This window comes from Oryctolagus cuniculus, chromosome 12, assembly GCF_964237555.1.
Source record: "Oryctolagus cuniculus chromosome 12, mOryCun1.1, whole genome shotgun sequence".
Taxonomy (NCBI): domain Eukaryota; kingdom Metazoa; phylum Chordata; class Mammalia; order Lagomorpha; family Leporidae; genus Oryctolagus; species Oryctolagus cuniculus.
This window is the reverse complement of record NC_091443.1, coordinates 114,236,462-114,259,735: the sequence shown is the minus strand read 5'-3', so window position 1 is coordinate 114,259,735 and position 23,274 is coordinate 114,236,462. Positions and strand designations below refer to the sequence as shown.

General features: G+C 44.9%; 1 protein-coding gene across 1 annotated transcript; it reads left to right on the top strand.

Annotated features, from left to right (window-relative positions):
- Positions 1-552: 552 nt before the first annotated feature.
- Positions 553-6,843, top strand: LOC138844812 (uncharacterized). The gene is made up of 3 exons (XM_070054860.1): positions 553-666; positions 4,785-6,396; positions 6,527-6,843. The coding sequence occupies exons 1-2, from the start codon at positions 553-555 to the stop codon at positions 6,261-6,263; spliced, it is 1,593 nt and encodes a 530-aa protein (XP_069910961.1). The 3' UTR covers positions 6,264-6,396; positions 6,527-6,843.
- The last annotated feature ends 16,431 nt before the right edge of the window (positions 6,844-23,274 follow it).

Genomic DNA, 23,274 nt, shown 5'->3' with positions numbered 1-23,274 from the left:
TGAACAGCTCTAGCCTTGACTGCCAGGGAACAATGTTTTCCTTGTTTTTGTTCTTTACTTCTTTTTCTTTTCTTCCTATTAATCAGTGAACTCTCTAGTGTAGGACTAATCTTATGAGTATAAAAATTAACTGAAAATTGATCTCTGTAAAAAATTAGAATGGGACAGCAAGAGGGAGAAGGAAAGGAGTCTGGGTGTGAGGGGGTGGCGGGGAGCATCATGTTCCCAAATCTATACATATTAAATGCATGAAGTCATATTCCTTAAACAAAAATCTTTATAAAAAAGAGATGTAGAGGCTGTCTGAGGCTGCGGGCAAGAAGCAAAAGAGCAGCCCAGCTTGAGGGCTCTGAAGAGCCTTTGCCAACGAGTCCCAGGTGAGTAACTGGAAAGGAGGATACTTCAGAGGGCTCTGTCTCAGAAAGCAACAGACTGAACAGCAACCAGGATGCAGAGTCAAGGCCACATCAAAGAATGTGCCCATCTGCAGGTCACAGGTCACCGACAACCCCTGAACCCAGGATCTCCTGACTGCATGACTGCCCTGAGACGATGCACCTGGTGGTCCCCACTGCCTCACAGAAATGCTCGCTGATTGTCCCACTCATGCTTATCCTTGTAAACTGTGCACAGAGAAGGACGGTAACTTGGCTTTTTAGCTCACAGGTAGGTGGGACCTTAAGGATGACAGCAAGACACATGGGGGAGAAGAATTCCCGTATATGGAGACCACTGCCCACTCATTTTTAGTGTTGTTTCTTGTGAGACTATCACATACCCCCACTCCTACAGCAGAACATATTAGTCAAGGCCAGAAGACTCTGCCCAAGCAAATACCAGTGGGAACAGTTTGTGTCACTTCTACACTTGGTTCACCAGCAAGGTTGCAGCATAGGCCATTCATTCAGCCTGGGATTGCAAAGATTTAAACACCTTGAACATATACATACTACAGAGGCTGGGGGTTGTTACCACAGCATATCCTTATTCACTGCACTAGTTCTCTGAGAAATCCAGAATAAGAGGCATCAGTAAGAGAAGATGACTCTCAGAGAGAGAAGGCACTGAGGTCTACAGCGTGGGCCCTCGGACTTTGCAACACAGGGTGACTGAGTAACTAGACAGCCAGAACAAAGTTAATGTGGAGTCCCCGGGTCACATCAACTGCATAAAAACCGGAAAACCACCTGGACTGCTTGATTTATAATTGGGATTAGGAAGGCATTTGAAGGTCACCATCCAGAAGCCAAGTAAAATTCAAGAAATCTGAATACACAACTATCAAAACTTCTCATAACGAAAACTAACACAAAGCAAAGTCAAACAAAGATAACAAGAGACATCACAGAAAGCTCACCTTTCTAGTAATAGGAATCACCAGATATTCGTAAGAGAAAACATAGGAAGCATCAGCATGCCAACAGAAAAATGAAATTCTCCAGAAACCAAGTCTTTACAAGTATGAACATATTCAAAGTGTCCAGAAGATGAGGAATGCAAATTAAAATTACACTGCAACACATCCTTTCACCTGACAGACTCTGAAGGTCAGACAAGACCTCGCTTGGCAAAGCAATAGGCTCACCCCTCACTGGACCAATCCACCGAACTGCTCTTCCACAAACAACCAAACTGCTACCTGATTGCAGGAGCTTCCTTTAAAACAAACAAAAAGATTCGTTTCTTTGAAAAGCAGAGTTACAGACAGAAGAAGAGACAGAGACAGAGATCTTCCATCCACTGGTTCATTCCCCAAATGGCCATAATGGCCTAGGACAGGCCAGGCTGAAACCACGAGCTTCCTTTGGGTCTCTTTTATGAGTGGCAGGGCCCCAAGCACTTGGGCACCGCTGCTTTCCCGGACCCATTAACACATTGACACAGAAGTGGAACAGCTGGGACTCAAGCCTGCACCCATATGGGATGCTGGCACTGTAGGCAGAGGGTTTACCCACTGCGCCACACCAGGCTTGAATTCTTAAATGGATTTCCTGCTTCAGAACTTTCCTTGAGAGAAACCCCAAGTATAAAAAAGCCTGGAAGGGGCCAGTGCTGTGGTACAGTGAGTTAAAACCCTGGCCTGAGGCAGATAGAAGATCTCTCTCTCTGCCTCTCTGTAACTCTGCCTTTCAAATAAATAAATCTTTTAAAAAATTAATGTTACTAAGAAGAAATCTTTAGAATTTTAAGGATTGTTCAAAGAAATTACAGATACAAAGGAAGAAACATTATACTGTCACTACAGTTAACCTTACAGAAAAAGACTTAAGCAGCATTAACCATGGTCCTATTAATGCAGACATACCACACAGGACCTCGTATTAGCAACTTCCTCCTTTTATATACCTAAATTCCATAGAACGTGTGTATCCTGGAACCTCACATTTTCACCCACAACTGCATGGGGAAAAGGTACGTAATGTATTAACTGTAGCATCCTTTTTCTTTAATAGTTCCAAATAATACAACTGCTTCTACCCTTCACCCAACAATAATCTTTGGCTTTGCCTTTTGACCTGCATGAGCCAACAGGATGTCAGTAAATGAGATACATAGTTTGCCTTCATGGAATACCATTATTTTGTGAAGATAAGAGCTGGCCTGGTGGAGACATAGGGCCTAACCAAGAGCCGGCACTATCACCAGCCATATGAGTGACGCCATCTGCAAGGAACTAGCCTTGTCATAGAAACAAGTGAACCCTTCTTTGTGATCCTAGAAAATACCAGCGCAGGACACCCAGCTAAGCACACCCCATGATGCTGTCTCAGAATTAAAAATAAGGTGCAGGCACGTGGAAGTTCAGACACCAGCTGGGACACCTGCATCCCATACAGGAGTGCCTGGATTCGAATGCTGCTCCACTCCCAATCCCAGCTTTTTACTAACACACCATGGGAGGCAGCAGGGAATGGCTCCGGTACATGATCCCTGCTACTCACATGTGAGACTTGGGCTGAGTTCCCAGCTTCTGGCTTCAGCCTGCTCAGTCCCTGCCATTGCAGGTATTTTCAGAATGAACCAGTAGATGGGAGATCTCTCTCCCTAGCACATCTCTGCTACTCAAAAGAATTTTTTTAAAAATTCACAAAATGCCTTTTAGCCCAGTAAGCTTTTTGTTGATATGTCAGGCTGAGATACTTTGATAAGTAAGGGGAAAAGAATCGAACTTCATGTCAAATACAATCATTATAACCTCAACACCAAATGTAGTTTCAAAAAGTGGAATAAAGGTCAACCAGATGAGTCTCCTGCTGGCACTAAGCTGTGTAAGTCACAAAAAGAAACTACGGAGAGATCCTAAGACTGTTTAAATGTTTACATCCATGCGGGCATTGGATTGTGCACTTTCATAATGAACTTGCCAGCGACTGAAGTATGACTCACCCTTGTTCTCCCATTCCAAATAGTGGAAAATAAGCTCACGGTAATTGGCTACAACACGTATGACTTTGAAGAACCGACTACTGCCATCAAGAGGGGAAACGTGTATTATAAACCCCTCTGGCTCATATATTCCATGGCAAGTGCTGGCAGGGGGAGGGGGGATGGCAGGCATGGTCAAGGCAGTCTTTAAACCAGGTTTGCTCAATGTTAACTGCAGTTGCTGAAATTGAAGCCAGAAACAGCATGAGTTTCTGAATGCATTGTGGCAAAGCAGAAAACACTAGTGGAAAAGGCAGGGTAGTGGACATCTACACATCAGATGACCCCAGGAAACCCACTTGTTCCCTGAAACTCAGCTGGTTTCTGACCAGGCAGAAAACCTCCAGCAATCATTCATAAGCTATCAGGGAGAACTATCAGGACAGACGCCAACATTAGCCCATCTCTAAATCCTACTGTGGGTGACAGACGAGGATTGAGAGGGCTTGGGTTCTGAAAACAGTGAAGGCAGAAAGTAGAGCAAGTGTGTACACAGGGGCTCCAAGGAGTGACAGGTTACCCTCTGCTGCAGTCAACACCCTTAAGACTCCGCTAGTAACAGTCCCCGGCGCTTGCAGACCCTTCTAAATCCACTCACTCACGTTTCCTTAAAAAAAAAAAAAAAAAAAGGGATTCTATTTGAGAGACAGTTACAGACAGAGAGGGAGAGGTCTTCCAACCACTGCTTCATTCCCCAAATGGCTGCAATGGCTGGAGCTGGGCTGATCCGAAGCCAGGAGCCAGAAGCTTCTTCCGGGTCTTCCAGGGGCCCAAGGACTTGGACCATCCTCCACTGCTTTCCCAGGCCATAGAAAAGAGCTGGATCGGAAGAGGGGCATCCGGGACTCAAACCAGCACCCATATAGGATGCCAGCACTGCAGCTGGAGCTTAACCTACTACACCACAGTGTGGCCCCCACACCTTTCTTCTGATCACAAAATTCCAGTGTCACCAGGTCTATGGCAGTTCGTGGAGGCAGCAGAGGAACATCACTCAGTCCTCGATCACGCTGGACAATACATCAGTCATTGCTTGGCCTGTGCAAAGCTCCGATCCCTACCTCTGTGGGACTTCTCAGCGCTGCTCTGCAGTACGGCAAAAGCGTGGGAAGGAAACGGGGCCACCATCCACGCTCCAAGTCTCCCGGGTGGAGCTCATTGCCCCTGGAAGCAAGGAGGGGACAGACGTCACGTGAGGACCACAGAACCCGCACACCGGACGGCCCCACACTGAGGCTCAGTCTGCACACACTCCAGTGACTCCTCTGGGAACTGCACGCGTCACAGACGACTGACGTCACACAGGTCAGGGCCAGGACGCCAGCGTTGGAGCACAGGTGTGCCCATGCCACTCCCAGCGTCTGATCGCGCGCAGCCATCACCGCTTTCTGGAAAAGGCCGGCTGGGCGCAGAGCTCCAGGAACCACCGTCTGTCCACCCGCAGGCACGCCCCAGGCGACAGGCAGCGCAGGCCTCCTGACCCCGTCTCTGGCCCTCAGCACGGCCGCGACGCCCCTTCCCCTGCTCTGGCCCTCAGCACCGCCCCGGACGCCCCCTTCCCGCCTCCGGCCCTCAGCACCGCCCCGGACACCCCCTCCCCGCCTCCGGCCCTCAGCACCGCCCCGACGCCCCCTCCCCGCCTCCGGCCCTCAGCACCGCCCCGACGCCCCCTTCCCGCCTCCGGCCCTCAGCACCGCCCCGACGCCCCCTCCCCGCCTCCGGCCCTCAGCACCGCCCCGACGCCCCCTCCCCGCCTCCGGCCCTCAGCACCGCCCCGACGCCCCCTCCCCGCCTCCGGCCCTCAGCACCGCCCCGACGCCCCCTCCCCGCCTCCGGCCCTCAGCACCGCCCCGACGCCCCCTTCCCGCCTCCGGCCCTCAGCACCACCCCGACGCCCTTTCCCCGCCTCCGGCCCTCGCACCACCCCGACGCCCTTTCCCCGCCTCCGGCCCTCAGCACCGCCCCGACGCCTCCTCCCCGGCTCCGGCCCTCGCACCTACCCGACGCCCTTTCCCCGCCCCCGGCCCTCAGCACCGCCCCGACACCTCCTCCCCGGCTCCGGCCCTCAGCACCGCCCCGACGCCCCCTCCCCGCCTCCGGCTCTCAGCACCGCCCCGACGCCCTTTCCCCGCCTCCGGCCCTCAGCACCGCCCTGGACGCCCCCGGCCCTCAGCACCGCCCCGGACACCCCCTCCCCGCCCCCGGCCCTCAGCACCGCCCCGACGCCTCCTCCCCGGCTCCGGCCCTCAGCACCGCCCCGACGCCCCCTCCCCGCCTCCGGCCCTCAGCACCGCCTCGACGCCCCCTCCCCGCCTCCGGCCCTCAGCACGGCCCAGACAACCCTCCCCGCCTTTGGCCCACAGCACGGCCCGGCCGCCCCTTCCCCGCCTCCGGCTCCTGCCCTCAGCAGCGCCCAGGTCACCTATCCCCCTTCCCCGGCCCCCAGCATCCCCACTACGAGGGTCGCCTCCTGGAGGGGTCCCCGTCGGGGGCGCGCCGCATCTCACAGCCCATTCTGTTCCCATCCCGGGGAGCGCCCGCCCCGTGCCCAGGTCCTCCGAGGGCCGCGGAACTCCGCTCACCGCCTCACCTACTGCAGCGATGCAGTTCAGCCGGAGTCCAATGGCTCGGGAAGACAGCGGCGACACACAGAACTTCTGGACACAAGTGCAGCAGGGACCGAGGCGCCTTCCTGTCGTCGCGTGAAGATGACGTCACGTCATGAAAGCCATGACTACATTTCCCACAAGCTCCTGCGTCCCGTCTACCCGCGAAAGGAGCCGCCCGGGTCTGTACCACGTGACGTCCGTGTGGCCGCTGAGTCTATCCTGAATTGACGCATTCGTGTTGGGATGAAACGTGATTTTCGACTGTGCGGGGAGCACGTGATAACCGAAGCAAGATTTGAGATTTGATTTTTACTTCTGGTGATTGTATTGCATTTATAGAATCCACGTCTGCTTCCTACAGGTGCTGCCTAATGCGTGGGGAAATCACGCATTTACTTTAAATTTTACTTTAAAGAGTTTAGGAAACTAAAAATAATCCAAAAAATAAAAACAAAACTTAGGAAACTAATACTCCTAAAAATTCACTTCAGGGCTGGCGCTGTGGTAGCGGGTAAAGCCGCCACCTGCAGTGCCAGCATCCCATGTGGGCGCTGGTTCGAGCCCCGGCTGCTCCACTTCTGATCCCGCTCCCTGCTGTGGCCTGGGAAAGCAGTGGAAGATGGCCCAAATACTTGGGCCCCTGCACCCATGTGGGAGACCCGGAAGTAGCTCCTGGCTCCTGGGTTTGGATCAGCGCAGCTCCGGCCACTGTGGCCATCTGGAGAGTGAACCAGCAGATGGAAGACACACCCCCCCCCCACCCATAACTCTGCCTTTCAAATAAAGTAAATCTTTAAAAAAAAAAAAACCTTCTAAGTGAAAAAAGTTTGTTTTTTTTTTAAGATTTATATATTTATTTGAAAGGCAGATTAGAGAGAGGGGCAGAGAGATCTTCCATCTGCTGATTTATTCCTCACATGGCCACAACTGCCAGGGCTTAATCACAGCACTAGCCCTTTGATCTCCTCTATTAAAATAACTTGTATGGGGCTGGTGTGGAGTAGTGGGTTAGGCTGGCCTCCCATATGTGTGCCTGTTCCTGTTCCAGCTGCTCCAGCCCAGCTCCCTGGTAAAACAGGGGAAGATGGCCCAAGTGTTTGGGCCTTTGCCACTCATGGGAGACCCAGATGGAGCCCTTGGCTTCGGCCTGACCGAGTGCTGGCCATTGGGGCCATCTGGGGAGTGAACCAGCAGATGGAAGGTATCTCTAACTCTTTCAAAATAAATGTCTTTTTTTTAAACTTGTGATCCATCCCTGGATCATACTATGTGCTTGGGAAAACTAATCTAGTGTATATATCAGAATAAAAAGCTGTGGCCTAGGGCAAGTGCATTCTAAGTTGTGCAAGTTGAAAGTTTCCACTGTCTGGTGGTTGCTTACCTAGAAACTCCTGAAGTCCATCTCTCTGTTTACCTATCAAACCCTTATTTACTTCCTGGGACCTGATCTTGAACCTCATCCTCCCTTTGGTGGTTTTGTTAGTGGAGTTGAGTGGAACCGGTTCTTGTCTTTGCTCAAGAGTTCCGACATGAGACAGGAGTGGTCAGCAAGGTAGCAAGGGTTAATGGGGTGGGACATCCATCAAAACAGCTGGGCACCTCTCCACACGGAATCTGAGACTGGATTTTTAAGGGAATGGGGGCGTTATTCTGGCTGCTTCTCCTCTCCTCCTCCCTCCTCTGGACAAAGGATTTGCTGAATATGGATCCGGTGCATTCCTCCCATGGTTTCACTGCTCAGTGCTGTCACACTGGGCGGCCCACTTGGCAGAGGAGGGTCCCCTGGGGTGCCTCCCTGGGAGAAGGCCCTGAAGGTTTTACTGCGCAAGGCTATCAGGCAGGGTCACCCCGGCTCAGGAGAGTCCCTGGGGGAGCCTCCTTGGGGAAGGCTGGGACTGCAAAGTTATTGGGTTTCAGGCAGGGCTTTGTAGTGTAAAATACTGGCTGCTTCTAAGGTGAGCTTCCAAGGCTGCTACACTCCTTTCTGAAGAAACTTATTTTTCTCAGGCCTCTCACACAAACAGGATAATTTCCAACTTCCTCCCTAACAATTTTTGCAACAAACGAGACAATCAAATCAATGAAAGAATTTCACACTTGGGGCATGGTGGGCTGAGGTTCCACCTGCGGTGCGGCATCCCATGTGGGCACCGGTTTGTGTCCCGGCTACACCTCTTCCAATCCAGTTATCTGCTATGGCCTGGGAAAGCAGTGAAAGATGGCCAAGTGCTTGGGACCCTGCACACACATGGGAGACCTGGGGGATGCTCCTGGCTCCAGCCGTTGTAACCATTTGGGGAGTGGGCCAGCAGATGGAAGGCCTATCTTTCTCTTTCTCTCTCTGTGTAACTCCACTTCTCCAATAAATAAAACCTTTCAAAAACAAACAAACAAAAAGACTTACAAATAAGATTGTCACCTTTCCCCACAATTCTAAGGAACTGCCCTCTGTGTTAATCATTATCTCACACACTGATATCCATATCTGCATGTGAATATAGACTGTATCATATAGAAGGCTCGTCACATTTTATGTGGATTTGAATTAGGAATATTAACATAAAATGTCACATACAAATTTGAAATTATTCATTATTTGCTTTGAAAATTATCATGAGTCATGTATCTTTCTTAAACAGATTTACTGATACAAGTATTTATTGCTATTCACTGGTAGAAATCTTTACTGATACAAATACAATTTTCTTACTATGCAATTAATCTTTTAAAAATCCACAATTCAAACATGTGCAATAATCACCAAGAAGCACTTTTTTAAAGATTTTATTTATTATTTATTTAAGAGGTAGAGTTACAGACAGAGAGAGGGAGAGAACAGAGAGAAAGGTCTTCCATCTGCTGGTTCACTCCCCAAATGGCTGTGTCGATCAGAGCTGGGCTGATCCAAAGCCAGGAGCCAGGAGCTTCCTCTGGGTCTTCCCACCTGAGTGCAGGGGCCCAAGGACTTGGGTCATCTTCCACTGCTTTCCCAGGCCATTAGCAGGGATCTGGATCAGAAGTAGAGAGGCTGGGACTCAAACTGACACCCAAATGGGATGCCGGCAAGGCCTCAGGTGTGAAGCAGTCTCTGGGTCTCTCCCCCGGAGCCTGGGGCCGCAGTGCCCCAGGTCTGGCCCCGTGCAGCCTGGGCCACAGTGCCCTGGCTCTGGCCCCATGCAGCCTGGGGCCGCAGTGCCTAGGTGCTGACCCCGTGCAGCCTGGGCTGCAGTGCCCGGGTGCTGGCAAACCAAAGGCACATCCCTGAGGCCTGGCTCTGTCTTGGCACAGCCTGACGTGAATGGCTGCCTTGACTTCACAGTCCCCAGCTGCTCTGTGTGTGTGTCTGCTTGTTTGTGTGCCTGTGAGTAATTCCTTATAAAATACATTTCAGTAAAAACGTTGAGTGAAGTGAAATGCAAGAGTAAATAGTCATAAAATTCAGGTAAATAAGAAAGTCAAATATAGGAAGAAATGACTCATGGTAATGGTGGCAACACCAAGGAGGCAGCCCGAGGGTGCATGTGGAAAATCTGGTAGCGAGAGCCCACGCCTGGGGCAAGGTTCCAGCACCTGCAGGCTCTGGGCCCAGGGAGAAGCCAGGTGCTATGGGGAGCTGGTACAGGGGTCAGATGTGCTCACTCAAATCCAGAGCAGCTGCTCCTAAGCTCCTGAGCTGTGTGGCCTCGTCCACTGAGACGTCCTCCCCTCTCTGGCCACTCCTGTGCTCCCAGAGACTAGCATGTGAGCAGGTGAGGGGGTGCAGATGGAACAGAATGCGAGCCCAGAGCTGGCCAGGCATGGGGGCACTAAGTGCACTGTTGGGCCATCCTGTCCACTGTGGTTCTGACTAAGCTGTTTGGTGGCTGGTGACACAGCCTGTCTGTGGACAGTCGGGTGAAGAAGGTTCTTTGGAGGGCGTGGGCAGCCTGCAGGGTTCAGAGGCTCAGGGAGAGGCTATGGTCACTCCCTGGAGGCTGCCCCTCCCTGCATCCAAGTTCCTGGAGAGGTCTTGAGATGGCCCCGCTCGGGTCACAGGTACAGCCTCCTCCGCTTGGCTGGGGGCTGAGACTCAGTGACTCCATTCAGCAGCCTGGGGGGGTGGGGAGGGGAGGGCTGTCCCTGGAAAGCAGGCTGGGCAGAGGGGCTGCCATTGAACCTGTGTCCTGCTGGGCAGTCTGGGCGGTGTCAGACTACATGCGTTTGCATTTACTAGTTTGACCTGGACCCAAGAGGGGACTGCTTGCCTGCTCATCAGAATCGCTGGGCACTGACACACGGGGTCTCCAGAACCTGGGCAGGAGGCTCTGAGCGCCAGTGTCTCAAACGAGCTTCCCACAGAAAACGCTGACTGTCCTTGGCCATGCTGGGCCACGACTTGTTGCAGGAGGTGGCCGTCAGGCCCCAGGCCCAGTGGGGCAGCTCCACACTGAGTGTTAATCCACCGGGCCTGCTGACATCCCAGATCCACTTTCCAGTGTCCCCAGCTCTTCCTCCCTGCTGCTGCTGCCAATCTCATGGTTCCTGCAGTCAGAGAAGCATGTTCTCCCTCCATTTTCTGTGCCTTCAGCCTTTGTCCTGCAGAGCTTTCTAGGACAGACTGCAAAGGATAGCATGCATGCTGGCAGCCTGAGGGGCACTCATTTGCCGAGTCACGAGCCTCATTGATGTCACGTCCTTGCCTCCTGTCTGGGATTTGATGAGCACTCCTGAGATGACAGTCAGAGTTACAGTGAGAGAAAGAAAGAGAGTGAGACAGATCATTTACATTCTGGTTCACTCCTCATGTGGCAGCAATGGCTAGGGCTAGGCTGGGTTGAACCCAGGAGCCTGGAGCTTCTTCCAGGTCTCCCACATGGGTACAGGGGCCCAAGCACTTGGTTCATCCTCTGCTCCTTTCCAAGGCATATTATCAGGGAGCTGGATTAGAAATGAAGCAGCTAGGTCTTGAACAAGCTCCCATGTGGATTTCCAGCACTGCAGGCAAAGATCTAACCAGGTATGCCGTAAAACTGACAGTGACATAATTCAAATTTCTACTAATATTTCCTTGGCCAGAATAATCTGGCCTTGGAATTTTTCTAGACTAGGAGTGGATATGTGATCCTCTCACAGAAAAACACTACTGAAATTGAATGGATGTGGTCACCACATACTAGAATTCCTTTTCTTCCACATATCTTAACTTCATTCCATATCCAGAGAGACAGTGCTAAGATCTCATCTATTTATCACTTTCACTCAAATCCATGATTTCTAAATGAGATCAAAAGTTGTATCATGTCCAGATGTGGCTTCCCTTGATGCATGGACCTGTGTCTCAAGCAGACAAGTTATCTGTCTTGTCTGTATGCCACTGTCCATGGTCCAAGCATGAGCACTATATCAGAGTAGGCATTTTTATTTATGAATTACCCTTTGAAAAAAATTTAGGATGGGAGAATGCAGGAGTACCACTTCATGACAGTCTGGCCATTTAGATGTAACTCATGGATTTTGGATGATTTGAACAATTAATAGAGTTTATTTGGAGCCAATCTAATCCATTTACAAGTTTTAACAATAGCTGCCATTGTTGTAACCTTCCTAAATTCGCCATGCAGTTGACTATGATTGTGCTGGATTTCTAAATGTTTTCTTGAAATTTTTTTGTAAGAAAAAGAGAAAGCAAACTTCTCAACCTTAAATGATAAAAGCCACAATGAGAATCCTTTGAGAATTTTCCATTCCTCTGTATCCTTAAATTTCTAATTTTTTCCTATTCTCTTTCTCTCTTGCATGCATGATTTGGATATTTTATGAGCTCATTTTCCTTTAGTCCTACCAAATAGAGTAAATAGTAACTGATACTTGGTACCAATCTTTTCCTAAAACTGTCAGTCTATGGAGGTAAATGTTATTTGACTTACACTTAGGTTATGATTGTCATTAGGTACACACAAGGGTTTACCAAATAGTTGGAAATGTGCAGTATGAAAAAAATGCCTAAATTTCAGTATTTTTATAACAAAATAAGTTTATTTTCTAATTGAACTCTGTATGAATTTTTGAAAACCCTAAGTTTATGTAACCCCTAGAAAACAGAGATGCTTCCTCTTATTCTCCTCGTCTTCATTTATATCGGTCCTTGTTTTACTTTTGTGTTTCATTTACCAGTTAGATTAGCAGATAATTTTTTCTGACTCATATTGCCCATCCAGGAAGTGTCATGTTTTTGTTTTTTCCTTTTAACTCCCCTCAGATTCCCAATGTAGTCTTTCTTTCTTTCTTTTTCTTTCCTTCAGAAGTTATTTATTTGAAAGGAATAAAGAGAGCGAGAGAAAGAGAACTCCACCTGCTGGTTTCCTCTCCAAATACATGTACTGACTGGGCCTTGGCTGAGAATGATCCTGTAGCTAGAAACTTGGTCTGAGTCTATAATGAGGATAGAAGGAATCCAAGCACCTGAGGCATAATCACTCCCACCCATGGCCTGAGTTAGCAGGAAGCTGAGGTCGTCTCAAAGCTGAGAATCAACCCCACACACCGATGCCGTACATGTGCATGCTAACTTCTGCATTAAATTCCCACTACTCTATGTGGCTTTTGTATATTACTTTTATATTCTGTTAATGTTGTATTATTCTGATAGTAGTTTTCAGGGGAATCTTTGGGTTTTGTGGTTACAAATTATATGGAAATCATAATTATTTCCAATTGTGCTTCTTTCAATCAACTAATAACTATCAAACAGAATTAAAATTAAAATTGTGCTGATAAGGTGTGGGGTCATCTGGGAATGGGGTGTGGATGGGGAGGGGTTAGGGGTAAGGTTAGATGTCAAGGAACCCTGTGTGTGGGTTCTGAGTGGCTGCAGGTGGCCTGAGCTGCCACCAGGCCAAGTGGGAGATGGCAGTCTTGGGCAGGGAAGATTGAAGGTGCCTGCTGCAAAGGAAGAGGCACGGCTGCTGTGGCCACCTGGCAGCAAGGAGCCAGCAGCTTTGCACAGGGATTGTCTCCTTACCAGACTACGAGCTCCTTGAAAGAAACAATCATGTCTTACTCATCTTTGTTTCTTTTGAGTCCACTACAGTTTCTTTTTTTATTTTATTTTATTTATTTTGACAGGCAGCGTTAGACGGTGAGAGAGAGAGAGACAGAGAAAGGTCTTCCTTCTATTGCTTCATCCCCGAAATGGCCACTATGGCTGGCACGCTGTACTGATCTGAAGCCAGAAGCCAGAAGCCAGGTGCTTCCTCCTGGTCTCCCATGCAGGTGCAGGGCCCAAGCACTTGGGCCATCCTCCACTGCCTTCCCTGGGCCACAGCAGAGAGCTGGACTGGAAGAGGAGCAACTGGGGCAGCACCAGTGCCCCAACTGGGATTAGAATCTGAAGTACCGGTGCCACAGGTGGAGGATTAGCCTAGTGAGCTGTGGCACTGGCCATCTACTACAGTTTCTGATACATAATTCATGCTGAACTTTGGGAAATGGCCACTGCTTTACCAGGGTCTGATACTAGTAGCAACCACAGTGGAAGGTTGTAGTTGCAGAAAGGTATTTCTAGTGCCAAACTAAAGCAAAAAAAAAAAAAAAAAAAAAAAAAAAAAAAAAAAAAGAAGCTAGTTTGAAACAGCATATTGCTGTTTCAAACTAGCTTTTTTTCATATATATATATATATATATATGAAGTTACAGTTTTTCATATAAAAGCAAAATTCAGTAGTTCTTATAATCCTAAATGAGATGAACAACTCACTATAAATGTGACCCCACAGATTTACATTGGAATTTTGGGTTTGGAGTCACCACACTTTAAAAGCAGATAGTTTATTAGGAAGAATAAGGATAGATTTTAAACCTGCCCTGTTAATACACAATAGAAAATTGAAAAGAGTGATGGATAATGCTTCCACCCTGAGTGTTAAAGCAGTCCCTTAAGAAACCCACCTTGTCTTCAGACTGCACTAGCACTACTGTTGAAGATCCTCCCATTCAAGAGGTACTCAGTTCATCAGAAAATAATGAATATATAGCATCTGCCAGCGCACAGATGGAATCTGAAGTGAGAAACATATTATATCCTGAAAAATCTAACTCTGAAAATAGTTCTGCCTTTGATAAATGAAGGCAGCCAGAGGGGTGTGAGCATCTGTATGGCATCAGTTTGTAAACGCCAACACAGGAACTTTGCCATCAGGGTGGAAAGAAAGGAAAGATCTTGATTCTTTTTCCTCAGATTGCATTTCACAGGTGCCCTGAGCAGACATAGAAATGCATTTTAGACAGCAAAAGTCATTCTGCCCAAAGGGATTGACCTAAAGGACCATCCTGAGAGACAAGAAAGCATTTCTTTATTAATTGTCCTAGCCTGGTGGGCATTCTTGTCTTGGAGAACATTACAAAATCAGTCTGAATCAAGATCCAGAAGCCAAAAGGTATGACATTCTGACAGGGTGAAGTTGCCACTTGGGACACTGGTATCACAAATGAGAGCCAGTTTGAGTCTCAGCTGCCACACTTCTGATCCAGCTCCATGGTGATGCCCCTGGGAAAGTAGTGCAAAGAAATTAAGTGCTTAGACCTCAGCCACATTCATGAGAGACAATGATGGTGTTCCAGGATCCTGACTTTGGCTTGGCTCAGCACTGGTCATTGTTTATGCTCTGTAGAAAGCATCAACAAGCAAAACCCCCCGACAGAAGCCATCACCTGACCTATCTTGGAGGTAAGACACAAAGTAAATTATCTGCAAGCCTTTTAACATCATCTCAATGTTTCCTTATTAAGCATTTTTAGGTATCCAGTTGTATTAAACCTTATACACTAATCATACAAAAATGTGATGGGACCAGAAATCTGTATGCAACAAGAATCACTTGTCATTTTTTTTGTTTGTTTTTGTTGTTTTAGTCCAGGGAGTATAGAATCCACTGAATGAAAAATGACCATTTGGGCTTATTTTGGAGCACATTATTCTTTTTGAAGTTGATCATTAAATTCTATTTAAAATTAAAAGATCAGAGTATCTTCTGATTTGTATAAGTTTCTCCTATGTAGCTTTCTACTACTTATCGAGGGACTGGTCTGGATTATTGACCTCAATTCCCACAGTTTCTCTATGAAGGATGAGGCACCACTCTCATCCCATTTTACCTATGGGGAAACAAAGCAACCAAGAGATCATGGCACTTGCAAGTCACAGTCAGAAAGCAGCAGTGGTAGAGCCAGGACTCCAACCCCACAGACCACAGAATAATCACTATTTAACTTTTTTTCACATGTGAAAATATATGGTACATCTTTTTTAACTTTTATTTAGCAAATATAAATTTCCAAAGTACAACTTTTCGATTATAGTGGCTTTCCCCCCCATAACATCCCTCCCACCCGCAGCCATCCCATCTCCCACTTCCTCTCCCATCCCTTCACATCAAAATTCATTTTCAATTATCTTATATACAGAAGATGAATTTAGTATATACTAAGTAAAGGCTCTTGTCATGAGCTGCCAAGGCTATGGAAGCCTCTTGAATTCACCAACTCTGATCTTATTTAGACAAGGCCATAGTCAAAGTAGAAGTTCTCTTCTCCCTTCAGAGAAAGGTACCTCCTTCTTTGATGGCCCGTTCTTTCCACTAGGATCTCACTCACAGAGATCTTTCACTTAGGCCAGTTTTTTTTTTTCTGCCACAGTGTCTTGGCTTTCCATGCCTGAAATACTCTCATGGGGTTTTTAGCCAGATCTGAATGCCTTAAGGGCTGATTCTGAGGCCAGAGTGCTGTTTAGGACATCTGCCATTCTATGCGTCTGATGTGTATCCCGCTTCCCATGTTGGAACATTCTCTCCTTTTTAATTCTATCAGTTAATATAGACCTTTGACTCTTAATCCTATCATTATGATCCATTATGAACTGAAACTGATCCTTTGACTAGTGAGATGGCATTGGTACATGCCACCTTGATGGGACTGAATTGGAATCCCCTGGCACATTTCTAACTCTACCGTTAGAAGTGAGTCCAATTGAACATGTGACAAACTGTACATCTCTTCCCTCTCTTATTCCCACTCTTATATTTAACAGGGATCACTTTTCAGTTAAATTTAAACACCTCAGAATTATTGTGCGTTAATTAAAGAGTTCAACCAATGGTATTAAGCAGAACAAAAAATTACTAAAAGGAATAAAGTAGTAAGTTGTTCCTCAACAATCAGGTTAAGGGCTGATCAAGTCATTGTTTCTCATAGTGTCCATTTCACTACAACAGGTTTCCTTTTAAGTGCTCAGTTAGCTGTCACTGATCAGAGAGAACATATGATATTTGTCCCTTTGGCTTATTTTACTCAGCATGATTGAAATCATACCATGCATCTTCTCAGACTGCAGTGAAATGAAGCTGGAAATCAGCAACTCAGAAATCTGTAGAGCATATGCTAACACATGGAGACTGAACAACATGCTCCTGAATGAACACTGGGTCATAGAAGAAATCAAAAGAGAAATCAAAAACTTTCTGGAAGTGAATGAGGATAACAACACAACATATCAAAACTTATGGGATACAGCAAAAGCAGTGTTAAGAGGAAAGTTTATATCAGCAGGTGCCTACATCAAGAAATTGGAAAGGCACCAAATAAATAAGCTTTCAATGCATCTCAAGGATCTAGAAAAACTGCAGCAAACCAGACTCAAAACTAGTAGGTGAAGAGAAATAATTAAAATCAGAGAAGAAATTAACAGGATTGAATCCAAAAAAAGCATTACAAAAGATCTACCAAACGAAGAGCTGGTGTTTTTTTTTTCAAGGTGGCATGTACCAATGCCATCTCACTATTCCAAGTGATCAATTTCAGTTCACAATTGATCATAATGAAAGGACTAAGAGTCAAAGGGAGCACATAAACAAGTCTAGTACCTGCTAACACTAACCGATAGAATAAAGGGGAGAGTGATCCAACATGGGAAGCGAGATACACAGCAGACTCATAGAATGGCAGATGTCCTAAATAGCACTCTGGCCTCAGAATCAGCCCTAAAGGCATTCGGATCTGGCTGAAAAGCCCATGAGAGTATTTCAGGCATGGAAAGCCAAGACACTCTGCCAAAAGATCTCTGCGAATGAGATCCCAGTGGAAAGAACAGGTCTTCAAAGAAGGAGGTACCTTTCTCTGAAGGGAGGAGAGAACCTCCACTTTGACTATGACCTTGTCTAAACAAGATAAGAGTCGGAGAACTCAGAGGGCTTCCATAGCCTTGGAAACTCATGACTGGAGCATAGGGAGACTACTGATGCCATAGACAGGAGTGTCAATTGGTAAAGTCAACAACAGGAGTCACTGTGCACTTACTCCTCATGTAGGATCTCTGTCCTTAATGTGCTGTGTATTGAGATTTAATGCTATAACGAGTACTCAAACAATATATTTCACTTTGTGTTTCTATGGGGGTGCAAACTGTTGAAATCTTTACTTAATGTATACTAAACTGATCCTCTGTAAAAAAAAAAAAAAAAAAGAAATTATCAACTCCCAACTTGACTCTCACTGGGATTAAACATGACAATAGGTCTGATCTGATTTCATCATCATTTAAAAAAAATCATCTATTATTTTTCACTTTATGTTTCTGTGTGGGAGCAAACTGTTGAAATCCTTACTTAATGTATACTAAGCTGATCTTCTGTATATTAAGATAATCGAAAATGAATCTTGATGTGAATGGAAGGGGAGAGGGAGTGGGAAAGGGGAGGGTAGTGGGTGGGAGGGACGGTATGTGGGGGAAGCCATTGTAATCCATAAATCGTACTTTGGAAATTTATATTCATTAAATAAAAGTTTAAAAAAATAGACAAAATTGACATACCACTGGCCCAGCTAACTAAAAAAAAAGACCCAAATCAATAAAATCAGAGATGAAAAAGCAAATGTAACAACAGACACCACAGAAATAAAAAGAATCATCAGAAATTACTACAAGGACTTGTATGCCAGCAAACAGGGAAATCTATCAGAAATGGATAGATTCCTGGACACATGCAACCTACCTAAATTGAACCATGAAGACATAGAAAACCTAAACAGACCAATAACTGAGACAGAAATTGAAACATTAATAAAGGCCCTCCCAACAACCCAACAAAGAAAAGCCCAGGATCAGATGGATTCATTACTGAATTTTTTCAGACATTTGAAGAAGAACTAACTCCAATTCTTCTCAAAATACTCAGAACAATCAAAAAAGAGGGAATCCTCCCAAATTCTATGAAGCCAGCATCACCTTAATCCATAAGCCAGCATTGAAAGAAAATTACAAACCAATACCCCTGATGAACATAGACGCAAAAATCCCCAATAAAATTCTGGCCAATAGAATGCAACAACACTTCAGAAAGATCATCCACCCAGACCAAGGGGGATTTATCCCTGGTATGCAGGGATGGTTCAGTATGTGCAAATCAATCAATGTGATACACCACATTAACAGACTGCAGAAGAAAAACCATAAGATTATCTCAATAGACGCAGAGAAAGCATTTGATAAAATACAACACCCTATCATGATGAAAACTCTAAGCAAACTGGGTATAGAAGGAACATTCCTCAATACAATCAAAACAATTTATGAAAAACCCACAGCCAGCATCCTATTGAATGGGGAATAGTTGGAAGCATTTCCACTGAGATCTGGTACCAGACAGGGATGCCCACTCTCACCACTGCTATTCAATATATTTCTGGAAGTTTTACCCAGATCCATTAAGCAAGAAATAAAAATTAAAAGGATACAAATTGGGAAAGAATAAGTTGAGCTATCCCTCTTTGCAGATGACAGGATTCTTTATTTAGAGGATCCAAAGAACCCTACTAAGAGACTATTGGAACTCATAGAAGAATTTGGCAAAGTAGCAGGATATAAAATCAATGCACAAAAATCAATAGCCTCTGTATACACAGGCAATGCCATGGCTGAGAAAGAACTTCTAAGATCAACCCCATTCACAAAAGCCACAAAAACAATAAAATACCTTGGAATAAACTTAACCAGGACGTTAAAGATCTCTACAAAAAGAATTACAAAATCTTAAAGAAAGAAATAGATGAGGATATCCAAAAATGGAAAAATATTCCATGCTCATGGATTGGAAGAATCAACATCATCAAAATGTCCATTCTCCCAAAAGTAATTTATAAATTTAATACAATACCAATCAAAATACCAAAGACATTCTTCTCAGATCTGGAAAAAATTATGCTGAAATCCATATGGAGACACAGGAGACCTCGAATAGCTAAAGCAATCTTGTACAACAAAAACAAAGCTGGAGGCATCACAATACCAGATTTCAGGACATACTACAGGGCAGTTGTAATCAAAACAGCATGGTACTGGTACAGAAACAGATGGATAGACCATTGGAACAGAATTGAAACACCAGAAATCAACCCAAACATCTACTGCCAACTTATATTTGATCAAGGATCTAAAACCAATCCCTGGAGTAAGGACAGTCTATTCAATAAATGGTGCTGGGAAAATTGGATTTCCAAGTGCAAAAGTATGAAGCAAGATCCCTACCTTTCACCTTACACAAAAATCCACTCAACATGGGTTAAAGACCTAAACCTATGCCTTGATACCATCAAATTCTTAGAGAACATTGGAGAAACCCTGCAAGATATTGGCACTGGCAAAGACTTCCTGGTAAAGACCCCAGAAGCACAGGCAGTCAAAGCCAAAATTAACATTTGGGATTGCATCAAATTGAGAAGTTTCTGTACTTCAAAAGAAACAGTGAGGAAAGTGAAGAGGCAACCGACAGAATGAGAAAAAATATTTGCAAACTATGCAACAGATAAAGGGTTGATAACCAAAATCTACAAAGAAATCAAGAAACTCCACAACACCAAAACAAACAACCCACTTAAGAGATGGGCCAAGGACCTCAATAGACATTTTTCAAAAGAGGAAATCCAAAGGGCCACAGACACATGAAAAAATGTTCAGGATCACTAGCAATCAGGGAAATGCAAATCAAAACCACAATGAGGTTCCACCTCACCTTGGTTAGAATGGCTCACATACAGAAATCTACCAACAACAGATGCTGGAGAGGATGTGGGGGAAAAGGGACACTAACCCACTGTTGGTGGGAATGCAAACTGGTTAAGCCACTATGGAAGTCAGTCTGGAGATTCCTCAGAAACCTGAATATAACCCAACCATTCAACCCAGCCATCCCAGTCCTTGGAATTTACCCAAAGGAAATTAAATTGGCAAACAAAAAAGCTGTCTGCACCTTAATGTTTATTGCAGCTCAATTCACAATAGCTAAGACCTGGAATCAACCCAAATGCCCATCAACAGTAGACTGGATAAAGAAATTATGGGACATGTACTCTATAGAATACTATACAGCAGTCAAAAACAATGAAATCCGGTCATTTGCAACAAAATGAAGGAATATGGAAAACATCATGTTGAGTGAATTAAGCCAGTCCCAAAGGGACAAATATCATATGTTCTCCCTGATTAGCGACAACTAACTGAGCACCAAAGGGGAAACCTGTTGAAGTGAAATGGACACTATGAGAAACAGTTACTTGATCAGCCCTTGTCCTGACTGTTGATGTACAATGTAATACTTTATCCCTTTTAGTATTTTTTTTGTTTGTTCTACTTAATACTATTGGTTGAGCTCTGTAATTAACACACAATTATTCTTAGGTGTTTAAATTTTAACTGAAAAGTGATCCCTGTTAAATATGAGTGGGAATAAGAGAGGGAGGAGATGTACAATTTGGGACATGCTCAATCGGACTTGTCTCAAATGGTGAAGTTAGAAACGTGCCAGGGGATTCCAATACAATCTCATCAAGGTGGCATGTACCAATGCCATCTCACTAGTCCAAGTGATCAATTTCAGTTCATAATTGATCACACTGATAGGTCTAAGAGTCAAAGGGATCACATAAACAAGACTAGTGTCTGCTAATACTAACTGATAGAATCAAAAAGGGAGAGAATGTTCCAACATGGGAAGCAGGATACACAGCCGACTCATAGAATGGCGGATGTCCTAAATAGCACTCTGGCCTCGGAATCAGCCCTTAAGGCATTCAGATATGGCTGAAGAGCCCATGAGAGTATTTTAGGCATGGAAAGCCAAGACACTCTGGAAAAAAAAAAAAAAGAAGACCTAAATGGAAGATCTCTGCGAGTGAGATCCCAGTGGAAAGAACGGGGCCATCAAAGAAGGAGGTACCTTTCTCTGAAGGGAGGAGAGAATTTCCACTTTGACTATGACCCTGTCGCAATAAGATCGAAGTTGGCAAACTCAACAGGCTTCCATAGCCTTGGCAATTCATGACTAGAGCCTAGGGAGATTACTGATGCCATAAACAAGAGTGTCAAATTGTTAAGTCAACAACAGGAGTCACTATGTACTTACTACTTATGTGGGATCTGTCCATCATGTGTTGTTCAATGTGAAGTAATGCTATAACTAGTACTGAAATAGTAATTTATACTTTGTGTTTCTGTTTGGGTGCAAACTGATGAAATCTTTATCTAATATATACTAAATTGATCTTCTGTAAATAAAGATAATAGAAAATGAATCTTGATGTGAATGGAATGGGAGAAGGTGTGGGAGATGGGAGGGGTGCGAGTTGAGGGAACTTATGGGGGGGAAGCCATTGTAATCCATAAACTGTACTTTGGAAATTTATATTTACTAAATAAAAGTTAAAAAAAAGAAACACACATATTAAAAAAATACTAGACTATAAGATGAAGAGAATTGAAGAAATGCCAGAAATGGAATAAAATGTTGATCATATGATTATTTAGAAGTAATCAGAAGCAAATGCATGAACTAATGGAATATATACAAAACATGAAAAAAATCCCACTAAATTGAGATCTTAAAGTAAAATTAAAATAAATACTGGAAATAAAGAAATCAATGAAATAAAAAATGCAGTGGAAAGCCTTCACAACATAAACCAATGAACCAAAGAAAGAATATCCAACTTATAAGACAAAGCATAGAAAATTATACAGTCAGCCCACAAACAACAAGAAATTAAAAAATTTAAGAATACTGTTGGAGATCTACAGGATACCATCAAATGACCCAATATACAGCTTTTAGGAGTTCCTGAAGGTGTGAAAATAGAGATAGGATTAGAAGGCCTTCATAGTGAAATAATAACAGAAAACTTTCTGAATTTGGAGAAAGAAACTTCCTAGAAGAAGATGCACACAGAACTCCCAATAGAAATGACCAGAAAAGATCTTCACCAGAACACATAATCAAACTCTCCACAGTAAAACATAAAGACAAAATTCTGAAATGTGCTTTAGAGAAATGCAGCTTCTTTCAGATGATCTCCAATTAGACTCACAGTGGACTTCTCATCAGAAAATCTACAGGCTAGGAGAGAATGATGAGATATATTTGAAGTCTTTAGAGAAAAAAAACTGTCAACCCAAAATAATAAAATACTAAACCCTGAAAAACTCTCATTAATGTTTGAGGTGAAATAAAGACCTCCCATAACATAATAAATATAAATTTCCAAATACAACTTCTGGATTAAGCGGCTTTTCCCACAAAACCTCCCTCCCATCTACAACCATCCCAACTCCCACTCACTCTCCCATTCTTCATCAAGATTCATTTTCAATTATCTTTATATACAGAAGATCAACTTAGTATACACTAAGTAAAGATTTCAACAGACTGCACCCACACAGACACAGAAAGTATAGAGTACTGTTATGTACTAGTTATAACATTAGTTCACATTGAACAACACATTAAAGACAGAGACTCTACATGGGGAGTAGGTCCACAGTGACTCCCACTGTTGATTTAACAATTGACACTCTCATTTATGAAGCCAGTAATCATCCAAGGCTCTTGTCATGAGCTGCCAAGGCTATGGAAGCCTCTTGAGTTCACCAACTCTGATCTTATTTAGACAAGGTCATAGTCAAAGTGGAAGTTCCCTCCTCCTTCAGAGAAAGGTACCTCCTTCTTCGACGGCCCATTCTTTCTGCTGAGATCTCACTCACAGAGATCTTTCATGTAGGTGGTTTGTTGTTGTTGTTGTTGTTGTTGTTTTTTCCCACAGTGCCTTGCCTTTCCATTCCTGAGAAACTCTCATGGGCTTTTTAGCTGGATCTGAATGCCTTAAGGGCTGATTCTGAGGCCAAGGTGCTGTTTAGGACATCTGCCATTCTATGAGTCTGCTG

What these genes read in the sequence shown, in the direction of transcription:
- LOC138844812 (XM_070054860.1), top strand. Translation starts at nt 553, where the DNA reads ATGCACCTGGTGGTCCCCACTGCCTCACAGAAATGCTCGCTGATTGTC. An exon ending in CTTGGCTTTTTAGCTCACAG is followed by an intron (nt 667 to 4,784) that starts GTAGGTGGGACC and finishes TGCCACTCCCAG; the next exon opens with CGTCTGATCGCGCGCAGCCA.